The 23,088-nt window shown below is 44.7% G+C and overlaps 1 protein-coding gene across 1 annotated transcript; it reads right to left on the reverse strand.

Moving 5' to 3' along the window:
• Positions 1-3,923: 3,923 nt before the first annotated feature.
• On the reverse strand, positions 3,924-15,282 carry LOC129695697 (cyclin-dependent kinases regulatory subunit 2). Its single transcript, XM_055632883.1, has 3 exons — positions 15,105-15,282; positions 5,792-5,919; positions 3,924-4,284 (listed from the first exon to the last, which is right to left on the reverse strand). The coding sequence occupies exons 1-3, from the start codon at positions 15,161-15,163 to the stop codon at positions 4,232-4,234; spliced, it is 240 nt and encodes a 79-aa protein (XP_055488858.1). The 5' UTR covers positions 15,164-15,282; the 3' UTR covers positions 3,924-4,231.
• Between the last annotated feature and the right edge of the window lie 7,806 nt (positions 15,283-23,088).

Here is a 23,088-nt window from a genome sequence, read left to right on the forward strand (position 1 = left end):
GTGATGTCACAATGCCCAATGTTCACATATGTGCAATCGGAATAGATTCATTTACATATGCCTTTGCAGGAGCCCCAGCACCTGGTGAACGTTCCATCGTGTGATGTCACAATGCCCAATGCTCAAAGACATTGTTGCCATAGAGGGAGTACAGAGAAGGTTCGCCAGACTGATTCCTGGGATGTCAGGACTTTCATATGAAGAAAGACTGGATAGACTCGACTTGTACTCGCTAGAATTTAGATGATTGAGGGGGGATCTTATAGAAACTTACAAAATTCTTAAGGGGTTGGACAGGCTAGATGCAGGAAGATTGTTCCCGATGTTGGGGAAGTCCAGAACAAGGGGTCACAGTTTAAAGATAAGGGGGAAATCCTTTAGGACAGAGATGAGAAAAACATTTTTCACACAGAGAGTGGTGAATCTGTGAAACTCTCTGCCACAGAAGGTAGTTGAGGCCAGTTCATTGGCTGTATTTAAGAGTGAGTTTGAAGTGGCCCTTGTGGGTAAATAGATCAGGGGGGATGGAGAGAAGGCAGGTACAGGATACCGAGTTGGATGATCAGCCATGATCATATTGAATGGTGGTGCAGGCTCGAAGGGCCGAATGGCCTACTCCTGCACTTAATTTCTATGTTTCCCTCTCCCACCCATCCCTCTCCCCCACCCCCCTTCTCTCTCTACGCCACCCCCTTCCCTCACTCCTCCTGCTACCTTCCACCTACCCCTCTGACCCTCTTCCATCACTTCCCCTACCCCTCTCCTCCTCCCTCCCCACTCTTCCACCTCTCCCCCTTCCCCCCTCCACTCTCCCCCCCCCCACTACTATTTCCCCTCTCTCCCCCCCCACCCCTCCCTCCCTCCTCCCCCTCATCTCTCTCCCCATCCCCCTCTCTCACCCCCCCCTACCCCGCTCTCCTTTCCCTCCCAAATCTGTCCCGTTTCCTCCTCCTCCTCTCCCCTCCCTCTCCTCTTCTCACCCCCCCTTCCTCCACCTGTGTGTTTGGGGGGTGGTTAATGTGAGTTTGATGCCGCAGCCCCCCCCTCCCCCGCAAACGCCGTTGGGGAAACAGACCCAACGGGTCTGCACTTGGTCTAGTTATTATATAAAAGTCTGTGGCTGCCGCCTGCCGTCCATCCGTCCGGCTGCCTTTCTTCCTTTTGATTCGTTTCCAGTGTGTGATGTCACAATGCCCAATACTCGCAGATGTCCAATCGGAATGGATCTATTTACATGGACGGCTGCCGGCCGCCTTTCTTCCTTTGAGTCCCTGCAACTCCGAAACCAGACGCAGAATCGGCGACATCTTTTCCATTTCGGTAGATTTCACTTTTCTTTCTAAGTATCCGCTCCTCATTACATTTCGTTGTGTTTCAGTACACGTTTTTAATCAAATCCTTCTCCCCCCCCCAATATTTCAAAAATAAACTGGCTTCTCACGCATAGAAGCAGCAACAGCCCCAGTCCCATGTGAACGTTCCATTGTGTGATTGTTCCAGATGTTGGGGAAGTCCAGAACAAGGGGTCACAGTTTAAAGATAAGGGGGAAATCCTTTAGGACAGAGATGAGAAAAAAAAACATTTTTTCACACAGTGCGAATCTCTGTGAATTCTCTGCCACAGAAGGTAGTTGAGGCCAGTTCATTGGCTATATTTAAGAGGGAGTTAGATGTGGCCCTTGTGGCTAAAGGGATCAGGGGGTATGGAGAGAAGGCAGGTACAGGATACTGAGTTGGATGATCAGCCATGATCATATTGAATGGTGGTGCAGGCTCGAAGGGCCGAATGGCCTACTCCTGCACTTAATTTCTGTTTCCCTCTCCTCACCCCTCTCCCTCTCCCACCCATCCCTCTCTCCCCCACCCCCTTCCCTCTCTCTACCCACCCCCTGCCTCCTACCCCTCAGTCCCTCTTCCATCACTCCCCCTACCCCTCTCCTCCCTCCCTCTCCACTCTCTCCACCTCTCCCCCTCCCCCTCTCCCCACTCTTTCCCCTCTCTCTCCCACCCCTCCCCTACTTCCCCATCCTCCCCCACATCTCTCTCCCCCACCCCCTCTCCACCCCCTACCCCGCTCTCCTTTACCTCCCAAATCTGTCCCCGTTTTCCTCCTCCCTCCTCTTCTCACCCCCCCCCCCCCCACCTGTGTGTTTTTTGGGGTGGTGGTTAATGTGAGTTTGATGCCCCCCGCAAACGCTGTTCGGGAAACAGACCCAACGGGTCTGCACTTGGTCTAGTTATTATATAAAAGTCTGTGGCTGCCGCCCTGCCGTCCATCCGTCCATCCGTCCGGCTGCCTTTCTTCCTTTTGATTCGTTTCCATTGTGCGATGTCACAAGGCCCAATACTCGCAGATGTCCAATCGGAATGGATCTATTTACATGGACGGCTGCCGGCCGCCTCTCTTCCTTTGAGTCCCTGCAACTCCGAAACCAGACGCAGAATCGCCGACATCTTTTCCATTTCGGTAGATTTCACTTTTTTTTCTAAGTATCCGCTCCTCATTACATTTCGTTGTGTTTCAGTACACGTTTTTAATCAAATCCTTCTCCCCCCCCCCCATATTTCAAAAATAAACTGGCTTCTCACGCATAGAAGCAGCAACAGCCCCAGTCCCATGTGAACGTTCCATTGTGTGATTGTTCCAGATGTTGGGGAAGTCCAGAACAAGGGGTCACAGTTTAACGATAAGGGGGAAATCCTTTAGGACAGAGATGAGAAAAACATTTTTCACACAGTGGTGAATCTCTGGAATTCTCTGCCACAGAAGGTAGTTGAGGCCAGTTCATTGGCTATATTTAAGAGGGAGTTAGATGTGGCCCTTGTGGCTAAAGGGATCAAGGGGTATGGAGAGAAGGCAGGTACAGGATACTGAGTTGGATGATCAGCCATGATCATATTGAATGGTGTTGCAGGCTCGAAGGGCCGAATGGCCTACTCCTGCACTTAATTTCTATGTTTCCCTCTCCTCACCCCTCTCCCTCTCCCACCCATCCCTCTCTCCCCCACCCCCCTTCCCTCTCTACGCCACCCCCTTCCCTCTCTCTACCCACCGCCTTCCTCCTACCCCTCAGTCCCTCTTCCATCACTCCCCCTACCCCTCTCCTCCTCTCCTCCCCCCTCTTCCACCTCTCCCCCTCTCCCCTCTCTCCCTCCCCCACCCCTCCCCCCTCCTCCTCCCCTACTTCCCCATCATCCCCCACATCTCTCTCCCCATCCCCCTCTCTCACCCCCTACCCCGCTCTCCTTTACCTCCCAAATCTGTCCCGTTTCCTCCTCCTCCTCTCCCCTCTCACCCCCCCTCCCCCCCACCTGTGTGTTTGGGGGTGGTTAATGCGAGTTTGATGCCGCAGCCCCCCCCGCAAACGCCGTTGGGGAAACAGACCCAACGGCTGCACTTGGTCTAGTAGAATTATAAAATCGGAATAAAGCTGTAATACTCAGAACTACTTTAAAATATAGAAATTTAATGGAAAGCATCCATGTAAATGTAATCCCAGCCAATCATTCTGCTCCTGAGATTTGTCATTTTATGACGTTGGCTTATAGCTGATTTGATAGTGATATTTTCTACAAATGTCTCAATAACAAGTAGCTAACCACATAGGTTCTTATCGGTTGGACAAAATGGGAGGCATACTTTAATGTCTGACCCTATATCTGTGACAAGGGACAGCAAATCACCCTTGATCTGGGAACATCGGCATTTGAAGCACTGCTCAACAAATTACGGATGGTTTTACTTAATGAGAAATAACATCTAGGTCCATGGAGACTACATCAACATTTCCAACACAGAAAAGGGTACTTCAAAAGATCCTTGCAAATCAGCCTGTTATTTGGACAATCAAATTCAAAATCTTGCTCTGCATTTGTCCCAGATACTCAATTTTCCCTCAAATAAATGCAACTTAAACCAAATGCATACTGGATTTCTCTTTTTATTCACAACTGTATGCATTCAAAGAAAACGTAGACAAAGAGAAGTTTACAGAAAAAAAAGTAAACAGAAGGCACTATAATTTCTTAGAGTGGAACCAACATCATTTTGACTCACAGTACTTTTTTAAATACATCTCACAGCGGTCTAAACCCACTGTACCACAACGAGCTCTATTGCTGTTTAGAATACAGCCCTTACACAGATTTGAATGAATTTGTACAATTTTAATGTATTCACTGAATACTACAATATTTACAAAAAGTCCCAGAAATTTCCAGAAATGAAGATTTATTTTTCCTGGTCCTTTGAAAGAGGTCTTCTGAACAGTAGAATGTGAGGTTCTAGAAATAAAAAAATGTGATAATTTGTACCTATTTCCATAGTTGTTTAGTGTAGGACATAACATTAAAGGATCAGCTCTATAAGAGAATAGGAATTTAAGGGAAATTGTTACTTTCTGTACAGAACATTCTGTACCCAATATAAATTGCGTGTTTTATATCCCAATGATGCATTTGTTTCATTCAAATCCAACATTTATAGCTTATTATTCACTCAGGAATAATGTTATTAAATTACATTAGAAAAATACTTGATGCATCTTAGAGTAGCATTATTGACCAACGTATTTAGTTTGACATGGAGTAATCTTGAATACCTTCAAATACCTTTGGAAACATTTGTTGACCAGTCAAAACCAGTCAATCAAGTTATTTTCAAATCATTTAAAGTCATAAATGTGAGGTTATCCACTTTGGTGGCAAAAACAGGAATGCAGATTATTATCCAAATGGTGTCAAGTTGGGAAAAGGGGAAGCACAAAGAGACCTGGGGGTCCTTGTTAATCCCTCACGGAAAGTAAGCATGCAGGTACAGCAGGCAGTGAAGAAAGCTAATGGCATGTTGGCCTTCATAACAAGACGTGTGTGTAAGAGCAAAGAGGTCCTTCTGCAGTTGTACAGGACCCTAGTGAGACCACGCCTGGTGTATTGTGTGCAGTTGTGGTCTCTAAATTTGAGGAAGGACATTATTGCTATTCAGGGAGTGCAGCATAGGTTCACGAGGTTAATTTCCGGGGTGGCGGGACTGTCATATGTGAATAGAATGGAGTGGCTGGGTTTGTATAATCTGGAATTTGGAAGGATGAGAGGGAATCTTATTGAAACATATAGGATTATTAAGGGATTGGGCACGCTAGAGGCAGGAAACATGTTCCCGATGTTGGGGGAGTCCAGAACCAGGGGCCACAGTTTAAGGATAAGGGGTAGGCCATTTAGATCGGAGATGAGGAAAATCCTTTTCACCCAGAGTTGTGAATCTGTGGAATTCGCTGCCTCAGAAGGCAGTGGAGGCCAATTCTCTGGATGCTTCGATAGAGCTCCTAAAGATAGCGGAGTCAGGGGATATGGTGAGACGGCAGGAACGAGGTACTGAATGTGGTTGGCAGTGAATGGCAGTGCTGGCTTGAAGGGCCAAATGGCCTATTCCTGCACCTAGTGTCTATAAGGCATCTGTAACTTCTGCAGTATCCGCAAGACTTAACAAAGTCTGTCTTTTTGTTATGTAAAAAAAATAATATAACTATTGAAAAACATCAGGAAACTCAGGAACATAAACATAAATCACATAGGGCAATGACAGGTCCAACCTGGATATTGAATACCCAATTTATAGACACACTGTGCACACAAATTAGTATTTGAGAGACTGGCAGGCTGGATGGGATGGATTTGCCAGTCGTTGCAGGCATCTTCTGCCAGATGAGAATAGGACATTTTTGGGTGCCTTCACTTCACCTCCCCCCCCCCCCCCCCCCCCCATGTTTTATTGCTTAATGGGCAATAATACCTGGTTCATGCATCATGTAATGTACCCAGCCTAGAGATTGCTGGACACCTAGCTTCCGCCATTCATCCTCAGACATAAGATGAGTCTTTGGTACTTTCTTTGCAAGTTCTTTGGGCAACATAACATGCCTGTGGATGAATAAAAAAATCAAGCAAGTATTAGTTATAGTTAAACATTCAAGTAAATGAAAATAGACAAAATATGCATGATGGATTATATAATATCCAACAAAGATTAAATGAAAATCATTTGATAGCAAATAACATGTTACATAATAAATAGCCCTAATAACAATTTCAGCAATAACTTGGTGCTCCACTCCCCTCCCTGCTGGACATATACAGGAAGAGATGTATCAGCAGCCATCTCCATCATCAAAGACCCCTACCACCCATCGCATGACATTTTCTCCATCCTGCCATCTGGGAAGAGGTACAGGAGCATTAGCTGCAAAACCAGCAGGATGCTCCTCAGCTTCTTCCCACAGGCTATAAGACTGCTAAATGGACTTTGCCCCCTGCCAAGTATCGCGCACAAACCCCCAACCTGGACACACTGCAGCAGAGCCACTGTTGTGCCGCTGCCGATCGGAACGCCTGTTGAATGTTTAGTAGAGTGTTAAATTTGTTCATGATACATGTATTTTTTATTTCTATTTATTTTTAATGCACACTGAATGGACACTGGTTGAGCAACGTTTTTTTGTTTCCTCTGGGTATGTGAATACTCAGGAAATGACAATAAAGATATACAATATACAATACAATACAACTTCCTCAAAAATATTCAGGCTTGAGACAGAAAGACTATCCCAAACAGTGGCCTAACATCGTATCTCTGACCAATATTCCACTGGAATAGTCCACCTTCTATCACAAAAATGAGAATTGTACTTTACATAACTAAAATAAGTTTTATATTTTGATATTAAAACTCACATTAGACTTAGATCTTTAAATGTGTATTATATTTATATCAAAATGTTCTATAATGATGTCAACACATAGATTTGCAGGCGAGGGGGGCATTCATGCTGTCAAAATATTGCTCGTATCAGTTGGTTGCAATTTACCAATGCACAACCACTAAGATGCAATCAATTCTGTTTCAGCAGTTCCCCGCTGAGTTACTCTGGCATTTTGTGTCTATCTTCAGTATATACCACCATCTGCAGTGACTTGTATACCAATGATAGACGGACACCGTAAATTAGGTGGAAGAGTAAACAACTTGGTTCCCAATGCAAGGTCTCAATCTGAAACAATAACCGCCCCTTGTAGCCTGACCTGCTGAATTCTTCCAACAATTTTTTTTTGGTTCCTGCTTGAGACGGCTCCACATTGAGTTCATGTTTAATTTGATTGCAACCTCTGGCCCATCCACAGCAGCCCTTTACCCCCCTTTCTCATTAATATATCTATCAATAGTTTAAAAATATTCAAATCTGAGAATTTCAGAGACTTAACTCCCAGAGGAAAACATTTGCACCTCATACATCATAATTGGGAACCCCATTGGTTTTAAATAAGTGACCTCTAATTCAAAATTCTGCAACAAAAGTATATCCACTCTGCCAGGATCCGATGTGTCAATCAAATCACCTCACATTCTTCTAATTGGGTATATATCAATGTTTTCCTCAAAGACAACCTATCTATTCCAAGTATTTGTCTTGTAAACCTGTATGAAACCATATCAGATGCACTAACAACCAGTTTTTAATATGAAAGTGAAAACTCCACGCAATGTTCCATACGTTGTTTCACTAATATCCTGTGCGAGTGAAGCTTAATACCTCTACCTTTGTATTCAATTCCCCAACCAAAACAACCCTCAACATTCTATTCGCTGACCCAGTTACTTGCTGTACCCGTATCCTGAATGAATATCCATTAACAAGCTATTATTAACCCCAACCCCTCTTAAATCTTTAATCAGGACTGCACCTGAACAGGCCCTTCCAAATACGATGCCAAATTAAACTAATCTCTTCTGCCCAGGCACGGAACTCGCTATCAAAACATGGAGGGGACACACCATTTTTTGGCGGCCGCGCGCGCATGTGCACTCATACACATATACGCGAGGCTTCGGAGCCTCAAACCAGCGCTAAATGCAGCTCAACTATGCCTGTCTCGCTGGGTTAACTACAGCCATGACTGGACTGGCGGGATACTAGCGCTGCTTCTCCGCGCTGGCCATATTTCCCGCAAGCCCAGGCAGGTTAACTTGGCGGGGCAGGCAGAGTTGAGCTGGGTTTAGCGCTGCATCTCTGCACTGGCTGCGAGCCTGGGGGTACAGCTCGCGTCTGACTCCCGACCTTTATGGCCAGCCGTGGGGGGGGGGGGGGCACTCGGGTGGGGAAGGGACAGCACCGGAGACCCGGCCGGGGTCGATCCTGGCTGCGGATGAGGCGCAGGTCTGTACCATGTCTCCCTCCTCCAATCATCGCGCTGAATCATCATGTCCCGCCCCCATTGCCTGCAGACCGACGTCTCTCTCGTCCAATCGGCGCCCTCGATCAGCAGTCCCACCTCCACTGTCTCGTGGAAAATGGAGATTTTAAAATACAAATGACAAAAACTTGAGGGGGGGGGGGGGGGGGGGGGGGGAGGAGGATGTCCCCTCTGCCCCCCCCCGGGTTTTCCGTCCCTGCTTCTGCCTGCACATAATCCACATTCAGAAACAAGGAATCGCACATGCTGCTTTATAAAAGAAAAAGACAAAGTGCTGGAGTAACTCAGTGGGTCAGACAGCATCTCTGGAGCATAGATAGTTATTTTGGGTCGGAACCCTTCTTCAGACTGATTGTGGGGTGGGGGAAAGCTAGAAGAGAGTGGGTAGGAGAAAGCCTGGCAGATAATAGGTTGGTACAGGGATGCCATTGGGATGCAAGCTACTCAAGCAGAATATGAGGTGCTGTTCCTCCAGTTTGCAGACGACCTCACTTTGACAATGAAGGCAGTGCTGGATTGAAAGGCCAGTGCGGGAGTGGGAAGAAGAGTTATAACTGGTAGCAATGATTGAGCCAGTAGGCCTTGATAGACTGAGCAGGTGTTTGGCAAAACGGTTGCCTTATGTTTGATCTCGCTGATGTATTGTAGGTCACATTGGGAACACTGAATACAGGAAATGAAGTTAAACGGTGCAAGTGAACCTCTGCTTTACCTGGAAGGACTGCTGATGTTCATGGATGTAGGCATGGGAGGGGATAAAGGGACAAGAAATATATGTGAACCTCTGTCTCACCTGGAAGGTCTGCTGAGGTCCCTGGATGGAGGTGCGGAAGTTCATTTACCCCTTTGTTGCATAGTAATCAGACAACATTGTCTCAATGAGAACATAGCTACTAATTTCACCGCAGGAGGCCATCTAAATTATCAAGCAATGTCGTCCATTATACTTGTGCAATGATATTTATTAAACAAAGTAACATTCAGTTTCTAGTATTTTGAATTTGCACTAACAAAAAAGGTGGATGGACACAGAGAAGTCTTGAAGAATTTTTGGTTTTAAGTACATCTATGGATTTGTGGTAGCACAGAAACAGGTCTTTGACACACTGCCAATGCCAGCCATAAATGGCCTATCTATATCATTCTAGTTTCCAGCATTTGGCGTACTGATTTCTATGCTGTAGCATTTCAAGCGTCAAGAAACACGTTCCGCCCAATCAATGCCTCTAGGCTTGTCCCACCAAATACAAAATGATCCATTAGCTAATCCAATTCAAGAGCACCATTAGCAAATCCAAGGGTGCCAATTCCATGGCTCCTCTGCGATTCAGAGGCACAGAATACACTGGAGAGTTAACATAATATGTTAGTACTACCCACCAGAGACAAGTTTCTGATATGCAGCAAAAACTACAATTTAATATTATCTCATAGAAAAATAAAAATAAATACCCACAATAATGAAATACAAAAGCAAAATGTACAAACCAGGGAACTACAAAGCAACAAGATTAACATCGGTACTGGAAAAGTTACTTAAGGGTATTTTGAGGGATTGAATCTACCAGTGTTTGGAATGCCATGGACAGATTAAGGATAGACAGCATGGATTTATGCTTGGGAAATCACGTGTTACAAATTTGATAGTGTTCTTTTTAAAGAGGTGACAGACAATGAGGACAGAGCGGTAGATGTTGTCTATACTTTAGCAAAGTATTTGACAAGGTCCCACGTGGTAGGCGACATTAGATGAGATCCAAGGTGAGATTCCCAATTAAATTGAAACGGTTTGATGAAAGGAGTCAGATTGGGGTATGGCAGGTTGTTATTCCGATTGAAGGCTTGTGATCACCAGTATGCTGCAGCAATCAATCCTGGAACTACTATTATGTCATCTATATTAACAATTTGGATGACAGTGTTGCTAATATCAACCGGTACTCAACCTCCATCCATGCCTCTTCCCCCTCTCTGATCATAAGCTTATACGGTTCACCATCCCTTCTCCGACACCTCGCCCCCGCTTCCTCCGAGAAATCACCTTCCGTAATCTAAAATCCATCGATCCCCACCATCTCTCTGACCTGCTCTCCACCACTCTCCCCCTGGACTCAACTCACATCTCACCTGATGATCTCACAAACCATCTCAACTCCACCTTGTCTACCTCCCTTAACACTCTGGCCCCCCTCAAAACAAGAACCGTAACTTTTAACACATCTTCACCTTGATACACACCTGCACTTCGTAAGCTGAAACAGACTGGTCGTCGACTTGAACGACTCACAAAGAAATCATCTCTCACAGTCCACCATGAAGCTTACAAACTCCACCTCACTGCCTACAAAGATGCCATCAGTGCTGCAAAATCTGCCTACCTCTCCTCCATAGTCACCGACCCCTGCCTTAACCACAGAACCCTCTTCTCCACAGTGGGCAACCTCCTCATGCCTCGAGCCAACACTCTCCCTACCTCTACTCCGGATCTCTGCAACTCATTCCTCCACTTTTTCGCTGACAAAATCAGCACCATCTATCAATCTTTATCCCCTGTACCCGACTCCCCAGCATCTACTACACCACCTACCAAGGCCCCTCCTTTCAACATCTCCACTGACCTCCTTACCCCTCCTCCACACAGTTTGACCTGGTCACCCCTACTGAAATCTCCAAACTTATTAGCTCTTCCAAACCCACTACCTGCTCCCTCGACCCTCTCCCCACTCCCCTGCTGAAGTCCTGCCTCCCTGTTCTCTGCCCCTACCTCATTAATCTCTTCAACTCCTCATTGTCCCAAGGAATTATCCCCTCTGCTTTCAAAACTGCTGCTGTCACACCAATCTTAAAGAAACCTGGTCTTGATCCCTCCTCTCTCATTAACTACCGCCCAATCTCAGACCTCCCCTTTCTTTCAAAAACCATGGAGCGTATCGTCGCGTCACAACTTAATTCCCACCTCCTTGCGTATAACCTATTCGAACCCCTCCAATCTGGATTTCGCCCCCTCCATAGCACAGAAACTGTCCTCAACGACCTCCTCACCTCTGCTGACACTGGTTCCCTCAACATCCTCATCCTCCTTCGACCCGAGTGCGGCCTTCAATACCATGAACCATAACATCCTGCTTACCAGACTTAAAGACTTTGGCATTGAAGGTTCTGCACTCCGCTGGCTCCGTTCCTACCTTTCCAACCAATCCCACTTCATCTCTCTCCATAACCACATCTCTGCTACAGCCACTGTCACTCAAGACATTCCCCAAGACTCTGTTCTCGGTCCTCTCCTCTTCATCATCTACATCCTCCCCCTTGGTCATATACTCCGTCACTTCAAACTGGACTTCCATTGCTATGCTGATGACACCCGGATCTATCTCAGCACCAAGTCCCCCTACCACCCCCCTCTCTCCCATATCAACTCCTGCCTGTCAGCCATCAAATCTTGGATGCAACTCAACTTCCTTAAATTAAACAGTAACAAAACAGAATTTCTCCTCATTGGCTCCAAATCAACACTTACCAAAATTAACAACCCCACTCTCACTATTGACTGTCTCCCCATCTCCTCAGGCCCGCAACCTTGGCGTGATCTTTGACTCAACCCTCTCCCTTGAGCCTCACATCCGCCATGTTGTCAAAACATCATTTTTTCACCTCCGCAACATTGCCAAAATCAGATCCTCTCTCACACTGAAAGACTCATCCATGCCTTCATCTCCTCCCGACTGGACTACTGTAACTCTCTTCTCTTTGGCATTAATTCCAGCAACCAACTGACTCCAACTAGTCCAGAATGCAGCTGCCCGACTCATTACCCACACCAAATCCTGGCACATCACCCCAGTCCTCAAAGAACTTCACTAGCTTCCCATTTCCCATCGGATCATCCACAAATTCCTGGTCCTCACCTACAAAGCGCTCAACCACTTGCCCCTCCCCCCCCCTTACCTCACTGACCTCCTCTCCCCCTACCAACCCTCACCGTCCCTCAGATCCATTTCAGCCGGTCTCCTCTCCATTCTGAAATCCAACCTCTGCACTTTTGGAGACAGAGCCTTCTCCAGGGCAGCTCCCAGGCTCTGGAACTCCCTCCCACAATTGATCTGAACTTCTGAGTCCCTCACCATCTTACAGTCCCGCCTCAAGACCCATCTCTTCACCTCTGCATACCCTTAGTCCCATGTCCCCCTCCCCTTTACATCTCTGTCTTACTGCTCTATTTTGTTTTGTTCTTGACTCACCATGTAAAGCGACTTTGAGTCCTTGAAAAGCGCTATACAAATAAAATGTATTATTATTATTATTATTTAAATGGCGTCAAGTTGGGAAACGGGGAAGTACAACGGGATCTGGGGGTCCTTGTACATCAGTCTATGAAAGTAAGCATGCAGGTACAGCAGGCAGTGAAGCGAATGGCATGTTGGCCTTTATAACGAGGAATTGAATATAGGAGCAAAGAGGTCCTTCTGTAGTTGTACAGAGCCCTTGTGAGACCACACCTGGGGTATTGTGTGCAGTTTTGGTCCCCTAATTTGAGGAAGGACATTCTTGCTATTGAGGGAATGCAGCGTAGTTAATTCCCGGGATGGTGGGACTGTCATATGCTGGGAGAATGGAGCAGCTGGGCTTGTACACTCTGGAGTTTAGAAGGAGAGGGGATCTCATTGAAACATATAAGATTGTTAAGGGCTTGGACGCACTTGAGGCAGGAAACATGTTCCCGATGTTGGGGGAGTCCAGAACCAGGGGCCACAGTTTAAAAATAAAGAGTAAGCCATTTAGAACGGAGACGAGGAAACACTTTTTATCACAGAGTGGCGAGTCTGTGGAATTCTCTGCCTCAGAGGGCAGTGGAGGCAGGTTCTCTGGATGCTTTCAAGAGCGAGCTAGATAGGGCTCTTAAAAATAGTGGAGTCAGGGGATATCGGGAGAAGGCAGGAACGGGGTACTGATTGGGGATGATCAGTCATGATCACATTGAATGGCGGTGCTGGCTCGAAGGGCCAAATGGTCTACTCCTGCACCTATTGTCTATCTCGTGTATCCATTGATGCAGATGCATAGTTCTTAAAAGTGACAACACGGGTAGACAGGGTGGTGAAAGATAGTTGGCACACTTGTTGCCTTCATCAGTCATGGCATTAGAGTTGGGCTATAACATAACTGTACAAGTCTTTGCTGAGACCACAACTGGGAATATTATGAATAATGTTTAAGAAGGAACTGCAGATGCTGGAAAATCGAATATTATGAATAGTTCTGGTTTCCCAGCTTATAGGATGTCATTCAGCCAAAACTGATACAAAAAAAAGATTCACGTGTTACCAAGACTGGAGGAATTGATTTATAGAGTTGACTTTATTCCAGGAGGCTGAGGGGTGATTCGAGACGTATAATCAGTGGATTTATCCCAGTAGATCAGTGGATTTTTCTCAGTGTAGGGGGAATGCCTACCCATCCCCTAAAACTAGAGGACATGTATTTCAAAAGGACCCAAGATGCATAATTTTCCAGAGTGGTGCGTATATGGATCAACCTGAAAGAGGGAACGGAGGTGGCCGGTACAATTACAAATTTTAAAGGACATTTTGACACATAGATGGATATAAATGGTTTACAGGGATTGTGAGCAAATACAACCCTCAAGTATATGCAGGTCAGCACGGACATCTTGGGCCGAAGGGACTGTTTGCATATATATGAAAACGTATCGGTTGTAGGAGCCGAATAGAAATAAAGGTGCAGCACGTGGGGAAAACGCAAATAATTTCATGTGTCAGATTGATTCCTAATGTAGAAACAGCATTTTCTCAGAATTTACTTTGGGGTTGAATAATTCAGAAATTCTAAGAATCCGAGGAACTACCTTGAAAAATATTCATCCTGCTCAGTTACCACATAACAATTCAAAACTCATCACAACAAGAAAGATTCACACAAAATTTAAAAACCACTAATGACAGCCTGAGACGAGGGATAACCGACACCAGTCGCCATGTGATCATCTTTCCTCCTGGTAGGCCTTGTGTTTAGCCCCATAGGATTCTTTTCTCCTGCTTCACCGGACAGCTAGGTTATTATAAGCCAGCATGTTAAGGCAGGAAATCAGGGCAGTGTGGTCCGTTAACAGAATAGCGCCGGGTATGGAACGATGTGTAGGAACAAACTGCAGATGCTGGTTTACACCGAAGACACGAAATGTTGGAGTAACTCAGCGGGACAGGCAACATCTCTGGAGAAAGGTCTCGATCCCAAATGTCACCTATGCCTTCTATCCAGAGATACTGCCCGTCTCGCTGAGTTACTCCAACATTTCGTGTCTTATCTTATCTTCCTGGATGGGATGGCGGCGGACTGCGAGCGCAGCTAGGAGGGGGGGGGGGGGGCGGAAGAGTGGCAGCTCCGGGATGGAAATGGCGGCGGACTGCGGGCCCAGCTGGGGGAGAGGGAGTAACAGGGACGGGATGCAGCTAGGAGGGTGGGGGTAGGGGTAGGGGTAGCAGCGCCGGGGTGGGATGGGAAGTGAGATGGCGGCGGCTCCGCTTCCAGCCGGTTGAAGCCGCCCCTCCCCCCCGGCCTGACGTCACGCGCGGCGAGCAAGCGGGTCGCGGGGGCTGTAAACAACTCGTCCGTCCCGCACCGCGGACCCCAACGTTAACCACCGTGAGGCGGCAACATAGTGTTGCTCGCAAACTCTACTCACGAATCAAGTCGCATGATCATTGGAAAGAAGCAAATCCATGAACGTCAGCGTTCAGTCAAAACAAGCATCGCCGTGCGTTCCAGGGCGGTCTGTTCACTGCAAGAGCAGCATTTCGAAACTACTGCTCGCAACTTCAAGTGGCACAACTGTTTACCTGTACTCGTACTGATCGTCGTAATACTTGTCGGAGTAATAGATCTGTTTGCTGGACATGTTTTCCGGCAGGGTGTGAGCTGCACAAGTGAAGCGGCGACAGCGCGGCGCGGCTCCGAGCAACCGTCGCCTCTTCCAACGCCACGAGGCGATTTGAATCGGAGCGGCGCGCGCCCATTGGACCGTTCGCGGAACCACGTGACCTCCGCCGGACGCGGGCGCGTACTCGCGCGACCAACGGTAGGATCTTTGGTTGGGAGGCCGCGGCGAGCGCGCGCCCCGCCTCTCCCCGGGGAGACGTTGCGTTGGTAGTGGTGGAAGAACAAGCGGCCGCACAGGCCACACACCTTCACTGACCTTCCCCCAAAAGGCAAACTGAACAAACTTGATGTGTAGGAAAGAACTGCAGATGCTGGTTTAAACCGAAGATAGACACAAAATGCTCGAGTAATTCAGCGGGACAGGCAGCATCTTTGGAGAGAACCAATGGGTGTTCGATTTGGATCCAGACCCTCAAAAAAGATTCGCATGTTAACAGTACTTGAGGAATTGAGTAAGGAACATCCGTGACTTTTCCCCCCCTGCAGCATAGGATGCTGAGTGGTGACCTTTACAGAGCCAAAATCACGAGGGGTGTAGATCAGGTGAATTTTCCTCGGTGTAGGAGTGTCTATCCTAGGGGGGGTCTCGAACCGAAACGTCACCCATTCCTTCTCTCCAGAGATGTTGCCTGTCCCCCTGAATTTAAAAAAAAATCAAACTTTTAAACGTGAATAACCTATTACCCAGCGCATTTAAATAAACATTTTCTTTAAGTAAGCGTTTGAGAAAACACATGTAAATAGTAAAAACTCACACTCTTGTGCTGGAGTGCAGTCAGGAGGTTCCTGGCTGAACTCAAGACTTGTAATATTTATGCAAGTTCCATACTGAAACTGAGGGTAAATATTGGTAATTCCACATAAAACTACCAAAACGTTTCAGCCAAATATATATTTTGCTGTGAATTTTCCTTAGATTTGATATTTTTATTGCTCAAATAAACAGTGGATAGCCTGAGGGATAGTTTTCACTGACTCTTTGCTATGCTGCTCTGGCTTGGTGGTCCTGTGCATCAGCAAGAATAATAGGATGTGAGTGTGTGATGGGCTAAAATGAACTTGATTTGAGTTTTCTCTGAAAAATATTTGCTTTCACAATTGTTTGCACAGTAGAATTTTCTACATATTCAGAATTTTCCCTATTTTAACGTACTCTGGTTGAATTTCTGCTAATTATCACAAAGATCTGTGAAAATCCCAGGTAAACTGCTCAAAAGGGGGTTTTCTCCGAGGGTTTGGTGTCGATGTCATAAGAAAATCTACGGGAAAGCTCATAATCAATAGATTCCAAAATAGTGAGTGGTAAAGTATGTATTTTGTTGAAGCATGTTCAGAAGCATATTTTCATCTTGTGCTTGAGGCAGGAAATATCACATCTTTCCAAGTAATGTTGAACAACATGCTATGTGACCAGTTAGATCTTCATGGGCACTTTTGTGAATTTAATTACCATGCAGTTTAAAGATATAGACATCTAAGATAGGAGATGTGGGTATTTGGCTCTTCAAGTCTGCGCCACTATTCAATGCATGCATGGGTGATTTTCCATCTCAACACCATATTTCTGATTTCTTACCATATTTCTTGGCGCCTTTTATATCTAAAAATCTATCTACTTTCTCCTTAAATATAATTCATTAACTTGACCTCCACTTTTCTCTGTAGTAGAGAATGGCACAGGTTTGCAGTGAGTGAAGACATTTCTCCTTGTATCTTTCCTAAATATCATACCTGTAGCTGAGACTCTGATCCCTTGTTCAGGTCCCCTGGCTTAGGGGAAACATTCTCCCTGCATTTGGTCTGTCAACCCATAGAGAAATTATTCTAATCAGTAATATAGGCTAATCTCCCCTAATGTCATAATGCTGCCACTCCAGGAATCATTCTGGTGATCCTCCCTTTCATATCCATCATAGGAATTATAAAATGTCTTGAATAAGGAGTTCTAAATGCATGTAGTCTCTCAAAGGCCCTGTATAATTAAATCAAGGCTCCATATTAAGGCACCCTTGCTCCTGTGCCCAAAACCAAATGTAACGAAGGCCCTCATATTGTTTGCCTTCTTAAATGCGTGCTTCAGCAGAATGTTTTCGCTTCTGTAACATGTGTACCCAGATCCTTTTCCACATCAGTGTTTCCTTGTTTCTCACCTTTTTAAAATATTACTCTGAATTTCTGACCGAAGTAAATAGTTTAACCTTTATCAAGGGCATTCTGGTCCTGCCATACAGTGGCTTGCAAAAGTTTTCATACCCCTTGAACTTTTCCACATTTTGTCCCGTTACAACCACAAACGTAAATGTATTTTATTGGGATTTTATGTGATGGACCAACACAAAGTGGTGCATAATTGTGAAGTGGAAGGAAAATGATACATGGTTTTCAAATTTTTTTACAAATAAAAAAACTGAAAAGTGTGGTGTGCAAAAGTATTCAGCCCCGCTGAGTCAATACTTTGTAGAACCACTTTTCGCTGCAATTACAGCTGTAAGTGTTTTGGGGTATGTCTCTACCAGCTTTGCACATCTAGAGACTGAAATTTTTGTCCATTCTTCTTTGCAAAATAGCTCAAGCTCAGTCAGATTGGATGGAGAGCGTCTGTGAACAGCAATTTTCAAGTCTTGCCAGAGATTCTCAATTGGATTTAGGTCTGGACTTTGACTAGGCCATTCTAACACATGAATATGCTTTGATCTAAACCATTCCATCGTAGCTCTGGCTGTATGTTTAGGGTCGTTGTCCTGCTGGAAGGTGAACCTCCGCCCCAGTCGCAAGTCTTTTGCACTCTAACAGGTTTTCTTCCAAGATTGCCCTGTATTTGGCTCCATCCATCTTCCCATCAACTCTGACCAGCTTCCCTGTCCCTACTGAAGAAAAGCATCCCCACAGCATGATGCTGCCACCACCATGTTTCACAGTGGGAATGGTGTGTTCAGGGTGATGTGCAGTGTTAGTTTTCCGCCACACATAGCGTTTTGCATTTAGGCCAAAAACTTCAATTTTGGTCTCATCTGACCAGAGCACCTTCCTCCACATGTTTGCTGTGTCCCCCACATGGCTTGTGGCAAACTGCAAACGGGACTTCTTATGGCTTTTTTTCAACAATGGCTTTCTTCTTGCCACTCTTCCATAAAGGCCCGATTTGTGGAGTGCACGACTAATAGTTGTCCTGTGGACAGATTCTCCCACCTGAGCTGTGGATCTCTGCAGCTCCTCCAGAGTTACCATGGGCCTCTTGGCTGCTTCTCTGATCAATGCTCTCCTTGCCCGGCCTGTCAGTTTAGGTGGACGGCCATGTCTTGGTAGGTTTGCAGTTGTGCCATACTCTTTCCATTTTCGGATGATGGATTGAACAGTGCTCCGTGAGATGTTCAAAGCTTGGGATATTTTTTATAACCTAACCCTGCTTTAAACTTCTCCACAACTTTATCCCTGACCTGTCTGGTGTGTTCCTTGGGCTTCATGATGCTGTTTGTTCACTAATGTTCTCTAACAAACCTCTGAGGCCTTCACAGAACAGCTGTATTTATACTGAGATTAGATTACACACAAGTGGACTCTATTTACTAATTAGGTGACTTCTGAAGGCAATTGGTTGCACTGGATTTTATTTAGGGGTATCAGAGTAAAGGGGGCTGAATACTTTTGCACGCCACACTTTTCAGTTTTTTATTTGTAAAAAAATTTGAAAACCATGTATCATTTTCCTTCCACTTCACAATTATGCGCCACTTTGTGTTGGTCTATCACATAAAATCCCAATAAAATACATTTACGTTTGTGGTTGTAACATTTCAAAATGTGGAAAAGTTTAAGGGGTATGAATACTTTTGCAAGCCACTGTATATTTTTCCACTCACATAAAGTGTCCAAATTGCCTTCGATTCTCTTTGTGTCCTCATCACAATCTGCGGAACGGAGTTGTCATCAAACTTAGTAAATCCTGTGCTGTTGAGCCAATTGTCAATCCATAGCAATATACAGTATAACCTCCAATACGATGTCCTTTAATTTTGCACTTTAATCTCCTAATGTGGAACTTCATCAAAATCCCCAAATTTTCCCTTTGTGCCAACTGATAGTTAAACCTGCCAAAGTAAAACAAAATGTGGCTTTTTAGAAAGTTGTTTCTTTAAGTGAATCGTCTCTGTTTTGATGGTTGTCATCAACATGATGAAATTAGTTTTCATATTCAGCGACTTGAAAGATTTTCAGAGGTAAAGAGAATGAGAGAAATAATATCTGCATAGTTTCTCAAGCTTTTGAGCAAATTTTGCAATTAAAAATTGAACTTTCAAGTAGTCAAAGTTAAATTTCGCAATGTGGGATTTATGCACCTCTTTCCCTCTGAATTTTGAATTTCAACTATCCGTATAGTGTGTCTATATTTGTACATATTATGATTACAATGATTTGCATTCAACACGTGCATACCCCAGTGAGGTGAATTTTAATCGCTCAGGCAACTATCAATCATGTCAAGTAAAGGCACTCATCAGAATGGATCTGTGTAGTTAGGCTTGACCTAATAATCAGCTATAACAAGGTACAAAGTATTGCAGTTAATATCCATGACAATCTCTTCTGAATCTTTTTAAAGCTTTTTATTGACTTGCTATGTTTAGATTGCTGCTGCATCTGTAATGTGACATGGTTAATTTATAAAGCTGAGACCAGGCCATTTATAACATCCAACATTACTTAATTACTTTGAATCTGTAGGAAATTCTGGCAAATGTCGAGCTCTAGCAACAACATTAGTGAGCTTCACTTTCCTTGACAGGGGCCATTTTGGAAATAAAAACCTTCAATAGGGGGGCCACTACTAAACAATGTAGAAACTTGGATGTAATAAGCGTGTTCGGTATTCCGAAAAAAACCGCAAGGAATCATGGGATTTGTCAATGGTCGAACGCTATAAATAAAAACTGAACAAAGCAATATCTCAGTATTACAAACACCAAGAATATAAAAATACAAAGATAGTACACTCCTATACCTTCAGCCCCGAACTGGAGTTGGAGCTGGCCCGGACTCTGGGCTTACAAAAGTTGGGTCCCAGCATCACACGGGAGGGTTGGTCCCCAAAACAATATTCCACCAATTCCAATATTGGTGGCCAGTGGGGAGCGGGGTGGGTGCTTTCTGCAGCGCTAGTATGGGTATTGTGGGCTGAAGGGACTGGTTTCCAGAGGGCTAGAGGCTCAGTCACTCAAGCCTTTTGTGTTAACAACTCACGGCTGGTGGGCTGGCAGTTGACTCATGGCTATTCCTTGAAATTGCATTTCAAGCAGGGTGCAAGGCCACCAAATTCACGTGCAGTTTCATACTATTTCAAGCAGGGTGCAAGGCCACTAAAGACAGCGAGTCATGACCTCTCCCTCCTCAATCTTGCAGAGACTGAGCCACCCCCACAATTCTGGGTTTTATAGTCCCTTCCTCCCTCCCACCAGAAGGGCCGTGGCCTTCATGGCGAGAGAATCTCAACATTTTTTAAACACTAATAACTCTTTTATTTTTCATCGATGGGAAAAATCATCGTCACCTGATGAACAGAGGGGACTGAGTAAGATGGCCAAAAATCACAGCCGTATGTGGCAGCGTTTTTTCTAAAATCAATATAAAGCGCAAACAGGAAGTGATCAAGATTAGACTTTTAATTATATAGAAGACAAGGCAACTTGAATTAGGCAAGGCAACTTGAATTAGGCAAGGCAACTTTAATTAGGCAACACAGCTTTAGCATTTCCAAACCAAAGGCAACACAGCTTTAGCATTTCCAAACCAAAGGCAACACAGCTTTAGCATTTCCAAACCAAAGGCAACCCAGCTTCAGCATTTCTAAACCAAAGGCAACTCAGCTTTAGCCTTTCCAAACCAAAGGCAATACAGCTTTAGCATTTCCAAACTATATTTTCAAACCACATTAAGGGCACTGAAAGGTCAGTAAAACCACTCACAGTTTAGTAGACATGTGGTTAGTGTTATTCACAGCTCAGACTGAGAGACATGACCCTCTCACTCCCCCATCTTGCAAAGACTGACTGAGGCACTCAACATTTCTGGGTTTTATAGTCCCACCGGAAGGGGCATGGCCTTCAGGACAGAGAATCTCAACATTTTTTAAACACTAATAACACTTTTATTTTTCATCGATGGGAAAAATCTTCTTGTCCTGCGCAGTGGAGGGGGACTGAGTAAGATGGCCAAAAATCACAGCCGTAAGTGGCAGCATTTTTCTAAAATCAATATACAGAACAGGAAGTGGTCAAGATCAGACTTTTGGTAATATAGATATTTAATAATTATCATTTTATAATTTTAGTCAGGGTAGGCAGTGCCTACCTTGCCAACCTGACGACACGTGCCTGCTAGTGACCTATGACCTGGGCATGTGCAGTTGGAATACCGAACTCGCTTATTATTGGCACATATTGTTCTACAATTGTGTGCATTTGCCCTGTCTGCCTCTCTCTTTCCCCGTCTGCTTCTAACTCGTTCCCCGATTGCCTCTATCTCTCTTTCTCTGTGTGCCTCCATCTCTCTCTTTTTCTCTCTCACCTTGTATATGTGGTTTGGGAACAACTACCCTTTCTCATCGCCTTCCTTCCCAGTTCCCAGATCCTCAGACACTACCCCCCTGAATACTTTACACCCACAGACATCCTTCTCTCTCCACCCTTTCACTTTGCAATTTCTGAAACCTTCACTAGTCACTGATCTGTTCCTTTCAGCCTCCCCGTCAATCAACCCATGTTCCTGGCCATGTTCCTGAGCTCAACTATCCTTCAGTTTCCAGCTCTGCTGCTGGTCCTATGCAACTTCTGACCTATGGCTCCAGGGATCAGTACTGCAATAACTCCTGAGCCTTGCAATGAAGAACACCAAACCACAGTATTATCAGATGTTGTTCTAGTTGTTTCAGGGATCTTTCCCAACTTTAAGTTGAGACTGATTCCATGAGAGCAGCAGTTAACAGAACCATATATTTCTCCCAATACTTGACACTTTTGACAAATCCAAATCCTTCATGTATGCACATTCTGAGAAAGGGGCTGCGCCATGTCCCTATGTATTTTAGTTTAGGTACCAAAAAAGTGCAGTAAACATCTTTCCAGAGGGAGGTGATTTTCACCACTGCTCCAAAATACAGAATGTCAATGATAGCTTACAAAATTATCATATTATTTGATGGAGAAATCTGACTGGACAGTACATTTTTTTTGATGCATGAAATGCTTTTTCTTCCAGGTTTTCCTTAACACTCCTTCACAAAGCTGTCATAGGTCTAATGGCAGCAATATTTTCCTCATTGTTGGAATATAATAAAGCAGAGAGTCAAGAGTGTTTTATTGTCATATGTCCCAGATAGAACAATGAAATTCTTTTTTGCTGCAGCACAACAGAAAATATGTAAACATAGTACACTATAAACAATATGATAAACGAGAGGGGAAAAAACAACAAAAACTTGCCATTACTGGGAAAATTACTGAAATTGGACACACAGCATTATAAGTAATTGGTTCTGTTGTGCCAAATTATGCTTGTGAACATTTATGCTAATTGTACCCTGTGAACGTCTCCATTTTAAATTTAACTAAACTTAACTGGCTGATATTGTCCAGCTATGTTACATCAATCAGAGGTCATGTTTCATATTCATGGCAGAACTTGCAGATGTAATTTGGGGGTTTCCACAAGCAATTAGTAGCTTTGATCCAGCAGCTAGCTGCTGTAAACAAAGTCTAAATTATTCTTGTTTGATTTATTCCATTTCAAGTAACTTTGTGCAAATGTCTAGCAGCCATAAGAGGTAAACTAAAATGCTAACTGGAGTTTAGAAACCAGCTACCTACACCATGAATGTTGAAAGTTTATACT

The sequence above is a fragment of the Leucoraja erinacea genome, chromosome 3 (assembly GCF_028641065.1).
Source record: "Leucoraja erinacea ecotype New England chromosome 3, Leri_hhj_1, whole genome shotgun sequence".
NCBI lineage: Eukaryota > Metazoa > Chordata > Chondrichthyes > Rajiformes > Rajidae > Leucoraja > Leucoraja erinaceus.

Coding starts and splice junctions, on each gene's coding strand:
- LOC129695697 (XM_055632883.1), bottom strand. CDS start 15,163: ATGTCCAGCAAACAGATCTATTACTCCGACAAGTATTACGACGATCAG. Junction 5,920..15,104: donor GACGATCAGTACGAGTACAG/GTAAACAGTTGT, acceptor ATTCATCCACAG/GCATGTTATGTTGCCCAAAG. Junction 4,285..5,791: donor TTACATGATGCATGAACCAG/GTATTATTGCCC, acceptor TTTTATTTCTAG/AACCTCACATTCTACTGTTC.